Genomic DNA, 10,419 nt, shown 5'->3' with positions numbered 1-10,419 from the left:
GGGAATGTTGGACCATTTGTGAGGTCAGGTACTGTTGTTGAGGGAAAAGGCCGGGCTTGCAGACTCCGCTCTAATTCATCGCAAAGGTGTTCTATCGGGTTGAGGTCAGGACTCTGTGCAGGCCAGTCAAGTTCCTCTACCCCAAACTCACTCATCCATGTCTGTATGGACCTTGCTTTGTGCACTGGTGCGCAGTCATGTTGGAACAGGAAGGGGCCATCCCCAAACTGTTCCCACAAAGTTGGGAGCATGAAATTGTCCAAAATGTCTTGGTATGCTGATGCTTAAGAGTTCCCTTCACTGGAACTAAGGGCCAAGCCCAACCCCTGAAAAACAACCCCCCCATAATCCCCCCTCCACCAAACTTTACACTTGGCACAATGTGGTCAGGCAAGTACCGTTCTCCTGGCAACCGGCAAACCCAGACAAGTCCATCGGATTGCCAGACAGAGAAGCGTGATTAATCACTCCAGAGTATACGTCTCCACTTCTCTAGAGTCCAGTGGCGGCGTGCTTTACACCACGGCATCCGACGCTTTGCATTGGTGATGTAAGGCTTGGATGCAGCTGCTCTGCCATGGAAACCCATTCCATGAAGCTCTCTACGCACTGTTGTTGTGCCAATCTGAAGGCCACACCAAGTTTGGAGGTCTGTAGCTATTGACTCTGCAGACAGTTGGCAACTACTGAGTACTGTGCGCTTCAGCATGCGCTGTCCCCGCTCTGTCATTTTACGTGGCCTACCACTTCGTGGCTGAGTTTTTTTAAAATAGTTTTGGATGGCGCAAGGAAAGGTTAGTGCCTCTATTAGGTCATGATTGTGTCCAAACTCCCAAAAAAAAAAGCTGCATACCAATGAACTGAGAGTCCAAAAACTTTAAATATTGGTGTTTGTTCAGTAACAACCAATATGTTTCAGGGGTTCAGAGGTATCCCCCTTCTTCAGAACTGTAGAGCAGATTCTGTGGTCTGCTGCTCACATTTGAAAATGTATTTATCCCTTTTGTGGTGGTCAGATTTACCTTCTACATTCGTAGCATTGACTGCTCCTGCTTGTTATGGTATCTTGTTGAACTATGGCATACGCATGGACTGCGGCTGTAATCCTTAATTTCAGCTGTGCCGGTCTGCTAAAAACTTCCTGGTTATTGCATGATTCTTCTGCCAGTACTCATGCAGGGCACCCTGGCCATGGTGCTGGAATGGTGACTTCTTGCATTATCCTACAAGGTCTTGGTGGGACAACATCCATTCGGATTGTTTTTAAATACTACTGATTGTAACACCCATCTTCCTCAGCAGAAGAAGCCTAAAGAATAGATTATTCTATTCTCCCTTTATGACTTTAAGAACATTCCTTGCCCTGACCCTCCAAGTCAGGTTCTCGGTTCGCCCACTAGCTCTGGAATTCAGTCTGCTATATCTACATACAAGCATTCGTCAGCATGCAGTTGAGCTGTCACTTTCCAGGGTGTGGGAACTCTTGGAAACCTTGTATCACTGATGCCTGGGTGCAGGAGGTGGTGTGCCAAGGCTACCACTCGAGTTTTCTGTCCCTTACTGCTTTTTTTCTGTCAACCAACAGATTTCGTGGGCCTTTACCGTTTTCTGAATCCAGGTGTCATTGTCCCAGTTCCTGTTGTGGAAAGACAGCACAATCTTGACTGTTCAGATGTGACAGCGTTTCGGGTGGATCCATAGTCGCTGGAAGTGACTCATCATTTGGAGTATCTGAGTCCAGTCCTGGACCCATGACTAGATTTTTTCTTCCACAGTAGAAACTTTAGACTTTCCTCTCCCAGATTTGAGCTTTCCAGCCCAGGAGTTGCCTGACTCTCAGCTTTTGCATGAAAGTCTTGGGCCTGATATCTTCCATCAAGACAGTTTAATTTGCCCAGTTTCACTGCAGACCTCTACTTTGCTATGTTCTGTCGTCCTTTGATAAGTCAGTCAGATCCCTGGACGTCTTGATTCCTTTGGCACAGAGGACCAGGTTGCCGCCTCTGGAATTGTGTAATTCCTTAATTCCCATATTCTGTGTACAAATCTTTGACGGATACCAGAATGTTGGGCTGGGGAAGAGTCCTGGGCACCCTGTAGATGCAGGTGTCTTAGTTGTCGCTGAAGTCTCGTCTCCCAATCAAAACCAGAGAACTTTGGGTGATTTGGCTGTCTCTGCAGCATTTGACCATCCTGCTGGGTGGTCATCCATCCGATCAGGGTTCAGTCTGACAATGCAATGGCCGAAGCATACATCAACCTTCATATAGGCATAGTCAATTGGCAGAAGGACTTCCTCAGCTGCAAGTGCTTGGTCCCAGGGAAGTAGTGCCCATGGCCATAGGTATTCCAAGTCCTGTATTACAGGACTCCTCCGCTCTGCAATCCATGCTCCTCTCTTTGAGTCACTAAGGCTTGTACTCGAGGGCTTAGAAATAATAGCACATGGGCACACTTTTCTGATTTTTTTGTTTTGTTACATCTCCAAAATGTTACAAATGATAGAAAATTGTGCATTGGATTATGCAGTGTAGGACTGAATTACAGTGAATCTTTTCTTATTACAGGTATTTATGTAGCACCAACAATTTACACAGTGCTTTACATAGTGCACAATCTAAGGTCCCAATCTCACATGCAAACATACGAGGGCCAATTTAGACTGGAGCCAATTAACCTTCCAGCATGTCTTTGGAGTGTAAGAGGAAACCCACGCAAGCAAAGAGAGAACTTGCAAATTCTTTGTAGATAGTGACCTAAGGTTTTCTTAAAAACAGGAGCACGTGGATGACCATATCCGTCTTCTGCTGCTCATTCTCTGTCCAACCGCAGTTTTGGGTCTGTTCTGGAACAGGGTGTGCTATGTGTACAGTTGTGCGTTCTGTAGGGGGGACCAGGAGAACTGGGGTGCCTAGATTACTAGGGTAGCTGAGCAGAATAAAAAAAAAAATCTTGGGGGCATAAAACAGTTAAAGAAGAACTCCAGGAAAACAACTGATTGCACCATGCAGTTCAATCTGTTAGTGTAAGGGCTTACCTTAAATTATGCCCCTCTATCCGATCAACTTCTTCTTTCCTGTAGTCTTCAGCTGTCCCTCCCTCAAGCGCTGGTGCTGTTCTCCGATCCAGCAGTGACTTATTTGTGCTAGCTGGCACTTCCTGTCCCACAGTGTCTGTGTGGGTACAATGCTGCTCCATAGACTTACCTTGTGTCTCTCCTCGTCTCCCGGCCGAACAACTGAACTGCGCATGTGCCTGTCCCAAGATCCTTTGCGGCCACCTGAGACTCTTCAGATGGTCGGACAGGAGCGCTCGGCGGAGATGCAGGTAAGTTTAAACCTGTTTGAGAAGTTTTATTTTTATATTTTGGCATATATCTACTGCTAGCAAAAAACGCTGAGGGTTTATAACCCTTTAACGCTTGCAGTGCGGGGGTATCCCCACTGCAAAGCTTAATACAATTAACTGGAGTTCTTTAACATACATATATGACAATTGTGTATTTAGTTTTATTCCCCGGAGTTTAGCTTTGGTAAAACAATCCAAAGAGCAATAATGATAAGCAAAGTAACCCTCAGTAACGCACTAAAGGCAGACTCGTAAAAGATTGGAATGGGTTTCCGGCACTTTGCACAGTGCCCTTTCTTTAATAAAAAAGGAATGTGTGCATTTAGCTGGCAGTATTGCATTGTTTTTATGTGTTACTGGCTTTTCTGTCTCCTTTTGTGATATAAACAGTAATCTGATAATATTTGTGTTTTGATTATTAGGCTGTGTAATGCAACTGTTCTAGAATGCAATTAAATAATTATATCAGCCTAACATTTTGCATGTAGTCAGAGCTATGAAAATGTGACTGTGAGAGATTGATATATGCATGCACAATGTGAGAATGACGTTTTCTAAGGGACTGTTCACATGTGTGCAGATTCCGGCTTCATAACGCATGGCCAATTACCACAGGTATCATTTGGGACACGATTCAAATGAATTAAAGCCAATGGATATGATTGATACCACTGCCATGCACTTCTGTTTGTTGATTTTAAGCTTATACCTGCTTTAGTCGTGCTGTAAAGCAAAGCTGTGGTTTGTCCATGCAAGTCAAAGTGACCGGTTCGCTTTACTACCCGCCAAGCCAACATCTTGCTTTCCTTCACTTGTCCGCTGCTCTATTAAAGTGACATATACTAGCCTCCTCCCGTGGCCCGAAGTTCAGTATACCCCGAGCTACAGCTCGGGGTATACTGAGACCGCCGCTGCCGGGACGAATCCCGACAATGCTGTAGAGATCCACCCAGCTGTGTGAATGACAGCTGGCTCTGCCTATCTAGAGTCGGAGCCAACTGTGCCCGTCCCCTCCCCGTCCATTCCTCCAGTCAGCGCTGGAGAGATCGGAGCGGGGAGGAGGGGAATCCCTGCGGGGAGCTGGGACTGACGGTCACCGCTCTCTGCAGGGAGATGATCGAGAATTGAGTGAGCCACAGTATGTGTTAGCTCACTTCCCGATCTATTGAGCCCACGTGTGACAGTTTCATTGTCACACGTCGGCTCAAACTATGAGGATGTGTGAAAAGCACTAACCTCATAGTTTTCCTTAACTATTAACAAAAATGTATCTTATTTGTGTATCACTCGGCTGTAGATCCTCAAATCATCTCTGAATTGGTGCTGACACTGTCCTTCCTTCTGGAGAGTGGCTGCTTTTGTTCCCCATGGTCCCAGTGTGTGGTGTAGAAGTAGCCACCGCTCCAATCTCACTCCTGTGATGGACTACAATCTCAATACAGATTAGTAAACTAAACGTTGGATTGTAGTCCATCACGGCAGCGACACTGTTACTTTGCATGGACAAAGCACAGATTTTGAGACTTTGCTCATTCACTGGTGAACATTAGAGCACTAAGGTCTAATGCACATTAAGATTATTTATTTTCCCTTATTGGCTACACCCTTGCTATATCCTAAATCTACCTGTTCTCACAAACTGCCTGAATACGTCATGTCACGTCACCAGGTGCCCCAGTCGACAAAGCGATGGGGAAATGGCAATCCTTCATGTTGGAATGGATGTTTTTGTTTCCTTCGAGTAGGACAACATTATTGGTATTTTGTCAGAGACTTCCCTTTTTTGTCTGCATAATATAAACATGCACACTTGGGTAGTCCTAACATGCATGTTTATAGACCCATGTGAATTTTTTTTTTCCTTGAGTGTTCTTTAATGGCTGTGGCCAGCCGAAGTTCCATCTTCTTTTAGAAAAAAAAAATGTTTTTACTTTTAATCTATTTTTTTTCCAATCCATATTAACAAAAAAATCACAGTGTGCTATGAAGTTCAGCACAACTGCACCCATTGGCAGAATTGTGAACAGGCCCTTAGCATCCATGACATAAACACACTTATTCAGTAAAAAAGGGTAATAGTGACTCCTGGCAGCCAGTCAGATTTCAGTTTACTGTATTCAGAGCAGTAAAAGATAAATGCTGATTGGCTGCTGTGGTTTCTGCCATTTAGATGCTGATTTTGCTTTACTGAATGAGACTGTAAGAGTGAAGTGCACATAAAACTGCAATGTGATGATTCCTAGGCAATGTAAGGGTTTGATAAACTCTGACTTTTTTTGCCATACACAAGCACGCACGTATTGTAACAGTGTGGTTACAGTTTGGCCATCTTAGTGATGCAGTTGAATCATATTAATTTCATTTTCTTTTTCAGTCTCTGCAGTTTCTGTTAGAAACCTGTAAAATATTGGTTGTTGGAGCTGGGGGTTTGGGGTGTGAACTTCTCAAGAATCTGGTAATTTTATCTTCTATTTATATTTTTAATGTGTAATATTTGTTTTTCATTATTGTTTTCACAGCAAGGAATTATTCATAATTTTAAAGCCTAACTTGAGACAAAACTGTTTCTTTTATTTTGGATATTGCAAGGAAGGCTTAGAGCCTGTCTACGGGGGGAAATACAAACTCCCCTAGCAGTGGGGCTAATTCTGCACTGGGGGTTAACTGCTCATTTTGTTCTCGGGGACCTGGGTAAAGCAGTTTTATTTACTTGATTTCTGCTCCCCTGACAGTCGGCGCTCTCCACATCTCCCCTACGCTTAGGGCCCTTTTACACCATCTGTGCTATAGCTGCCCTGACCCTTGTTTCCTGCGCAGCCCCAACGCAAGACAAGGCAAGTTGCCTTGTTATAGATGGTGCCCATTCACACCACCGATTTGTGGTAAGAACACGGTGTTGTGTGCTAAAAAAAGTGTGGCATGCCTCACGCCCCACTGTGCCCGTATAACATGTGACATTTCAGTAAAGTTCTAACAAAAAATAAATAGTACACATCGCTTCGGCCCTGTGACGGGCACCACACACCGGACTGCCTGGTGTGAATTGGCCCTTAGGCTTCTGGACTGTCCCTTGGCATCCTCAAGTAAGGGAGAAGAGGCTGGGAGTGTGGACCAAGTAGGTCAAATTCCTTTACCCAGGTACCCTACACCAAACTGAGCTGTTACCCCTTGCAGTGCAGGGGCAGCCACACTTCGAGGGAAGTTTTTCACCCTGGAGATGGGTTTTTAGCATCCTCACGCTTTCCAAATAATAAAAAACTTGGCTAGAGTTAGGCTTTAAGAAAATCCTTCTAGCTTTCTGAAGTCATGTGGAGCTTATTCTGAAAAGTGCATTACATGACAATTCTACTTTCTGCTCTTGTGTTTATACTTGCTTGTCCCTGCAGCCAAGGATTTCACATACAGGGACCTCCAGCCTAAAAGGTGTGTGTTTTCATCATTCTATTCCTGCAACATCTGTTCCTTGCCACCACTCGAGAGATGAAGGAAAGAAGAGCAGTCTGTCTCCCACTTAACCTCCCTCTAGTGGTGGTAGGTAACAGCTGCTTCAAGAATAGAATAGCCTCATCCAGGTCCTCAGAACCTCCACAACTACATCAAATTCTTGGTGGCTTCAGTAGCCCACTACAAGATACTGCTGTGACACATTTATATCAGTGGAATGGTGCCTTGACTCGCGCTAGCTGAGTACCACCAGCCGGATTGCTATCAGCACAGCATTACTCTTTTAGTTCTATAAGAAACAAGATGTCACCATGTGTCCAAAAAAAGGTCTGTTAATGATGCATATTGTCACAGACATGGTGATATTTCGAGGCCACGCAGGGTCCCCTACATCAGGCTCAGTATGACAAGCAATCATACCGAGCCTGATGAAGGGGACCCAGTGCAACCCGCGAAACGTCGCTATCTCTGTGACAATATACGTCAATAAAATACTTTTTTTGAACACATGGTGAGATCTTGTTTCTTTATTCATCCTAGTGTTGCCATCCGCAGTCACTGCAGCACTTTATCTCCATGGGTTTTCCAGTAAAGAGTTCAGTCGGATATCTTCTGGACTCTTTATTCTGTCACATAAAACCACAAGTGGCACGGGACAAGAAGCAGCTGCTGGGAAAGCCAAAGCATTATTAGGTATGCTGTTGGCAGTGCCCAAACCAAAGCTGACCACACTGCATTCCACTGATTATCTCTGTGGCCAGCACTATGATGCAATATTCTTCCAACGGACAGCACAAGTGACAGCTTTGGCATGCTAGCAGTTTTGCATAGTCCCTATCCATTGCCTATTGATGGTTGTATTTCTAGTTAGACACCATGCAATAGCATTGTAGCTCGAGCTGTCACTTTTCTACCCACTGGCTAAAGCAGCGCAGTTGCAATGAGCAGAACCTGCCTAGCCATGCATAACAAAACTTTGCAATGCAAGCCCTGAAGTTTACTCTATAAAGCAGGGTTTCTTAACTGGGGTTCCTCAACACTGTTGTTCAATCATATACGGTTTCCACAAAGCAGTAATTGCTGTTAGTGTTTTCACTGAGCATCAATGTGCCGCTAGCAAAAATGGCATTATTTGTGCTTTTATTCAATATTACATGTACAATTCACTGATCATGCTAACATCATGTGAGCTGTAGATCAGAAAATTGTTTCTAGGGGTTGCTCGGGCATAAAATGGTTGGGAGAGGCTGGCCTTAAGAGTGTTTTTAAGCTGCAGGGCACTTTGTCTCAAATTCCTTGTTGTTAGCAAATTATGTGCTCCTTACAACTGCCTTTCTGAGCAGACTTCAGGGACAAGAAAGAGTGAGGCATACGTGCAGAAAGTTTACTTATTTTTTAAAGAAGAAATCCAGGCTTTCTCCTGTCAGCTTGGTCCCTGTCAGTACACCAGATTGACTGCTTGTGTACAGGGATTCCAAGAGGCTGATACATAGTCAAATTTAGGTACCTGCAAGAATTGTAATGCTGTATTAAATGAATTGAAAGCTACAATAATTTGTTTCTTTCACATCTGCCTGGAGCTCAGCTTTAAATGTTCTTATTAGAGGGCTCATAATGAAAACTCATAAACAAAAAAGTGTTTTTTTACAGGACTCGTTCTCTGTGTTTTGTTAAATTGTTTGTCCATCGCCCTGCATGGAACCAATAAAGTCAGTGAAATGGGGTGTTTTGAAAATGCATTTGTCAGAGAATGGTAGTTGGAGGTTTCTGGGGCCCGCTGGCTTTTCTAGCGCAGCCCCAAAGCGCAAACAAGACAAATTGCCGTGCATTGAATAGGCTCAGTCCACACCGCTGCATTGCTATCAAACACCAGCAGACTGGCATTCAGTGCAGCTTAATGGTGTGAGGAGACCCTGTTTCTACTTTCCTTTCAGGGCACAATGACAATGTCTGTGTACTAGAACCAGATTGATTTTCACATGACAGATTAAGATAATCTCATTGTTACAAATTCTAAATTTGGGATGGCAAATGCTGAATATGATATGGAAATTAACCCTAAATCTTCTTTAGGACCCCAGGCAAATGGTACTGTACGACTGTATTAGTAATATTTTATCCTGTATTGTCAACAGGCACTCTCAGGATTCCGACAGATCCACGTTGTAGATATGGACACCATAGATGTCTCTAATTTAAACAGGCAATTTCTGTTCCGGTAGGTAATGACATTAGTACTGAAAATGGTGCAGAGTAACGGGAATGTAGTTATTGATTATAAGGTAAATTTAGGAGTGATGTTAAGCCCTCTTTTATTCTTTGTTACACAATAACCTGAATAAGCAGAGTGGCAAAAGCATAAATTCACCCCCCCCACAACCTTGCTCAGCTGAAAGCGAGGAGGAAGGCTTTTAACCCTGTGTTTCCCAGGAGCTTTATATGCAGGCTCTGCCCGTGTAGTGTGTTCACTGATGGGCAGGGAGAGGCAGGCAGTTTACATCTCATACACCAAGTCAAAAATGCTGCAATCCTTTTTTTTTTTTTTATTACGAGCAGAACCAGCACTGAAATAGAAATTGGAGCTAGTGGTGCAGATAAACCTGAATCTGTTTTGCCAATGTGGCACATGCCACTCGTGCCACCTTTGTTAATTTCCCTCAATTAAAAAAAAAAATGATTTTCATTAAACATGATGCATTTACATTGCACATTAAACCTTTCTCTGGGAGAACCATTTTTAGTGTCTACCTTCCCTCCATCGTCCCATCATTTGATTGCAACTTTGGTGCTTAAATAAGTGTTTGTTTCTGTCATGTTTTCACAGGCCAAAGGATGTAGGAAGACCCAAAGCAGAAGTGGCGGCTGAATTTATAAATAGCAGAATCCCTGACTGTTGTGTCACCCCGTATCCTTCATGAAAGTTTACGTATCATATAAAGCGTTGCAGAAATGTGCACAAAAGCTGCCTTTCTCGCTAGACTGGTATTTGCTGTAACGCAGCTCATTACTGTTCTGGGAGCTCTGATCCTTGAGATGAGCAGGAACAACAAAATGGAGCATTGAGTTTAGTTTTATCTACTTACTTTCGAGTGCCCAGTGAATCCCAATGTCACTCTTTGTAGAACTTTACTGCCAGACTCCCAAGCACAAATGACATATTGGGCAGCAGTTTATGCGTGCGATTCCCATTATTTTCCCACTAAGCCCCATCCCTTTCCATGCTGTTGTTGCCAGTGCTGAATTCTCTGTATTCATACATGTTTTTCCTGCCTAGAGAAGGAAGAAATAACAGTTTATGCATGACCCAAAGAAAGGCTGATTGCCTTGGTCCAGACTAGTTATAAAACTTTAAATATCATTCCCCCCCAAACCTTTAATGAGCTGCTCCTCTCTTGGACTCCACACATGACTACACAGATCTGCCACCAGCTGCAGTTTGTACAAGGAGTGTCGCTTTCATTTTTAGATAGTTCATTTATTTTACACTGTAAATAATGCATTGTGTGACAACAAGACACACTCTGCTGCAGTGGAGAGAGAGACAGTGAGAAGGGTGAGTCTTTCTCTTCTGGAGTGCACAGAGGTAGTTCCCTTCTGCCTGATGAAGGGAGGAACGCACTGCTTTAG

General features: G+C 43.9%; 1 protein-coding gene across 2 annotated transcripts in view; it reads left to right on the top strand.

Moving 5' to 3' along the window:
• UBA3 (ubiquitin like modifier activating enzyme 3) overlaps positions 1 to 10,419 on the top strand; it is a 34,231-nt gene that overhangs the window by 11,582 nt on the left and 12,230 nt on the right. For both annotated transcript variants that reach the window (XM_018555435.1, XM_018555434.1), the window contains 3 exons: positions 5,723 to 5,803; positions 8,928 to 9,010; positions 9,617 to 9,697. In XM_018555435.1, coding sequence (XP_018410937.1) covers positions 5,723 to 5,803; positions 8,928 to 9,010; positions 9,617 to 9,697 — 245 coding nt within the window. The remainder of the gene's footprint in view (positions 1 to 5,722; positions 5,804 to 8,927; positions 9,011 to 9,616; positions 9,698 to 10,419) is intronic.

This window comes from Nanorana parkeri, unplaced genomic scaffold (assembly GCF_000935625.1).
Source record: "Nanorana parkeri isolate BGI_ZX_2015 unplaced genomic scaffold, ASM93562v1 scaffold196, whole genome shotgun sequence".
Classification (NCBI taxonomy): Eukaryota; Metazoa; Chordata; class Amphibia; order Anura; family Dicroglossidae; genus Nanorana; species Nanorana parkeri.
This window is presented reverse-complemented; position numbering and strand designations above follow the sequence as displayed.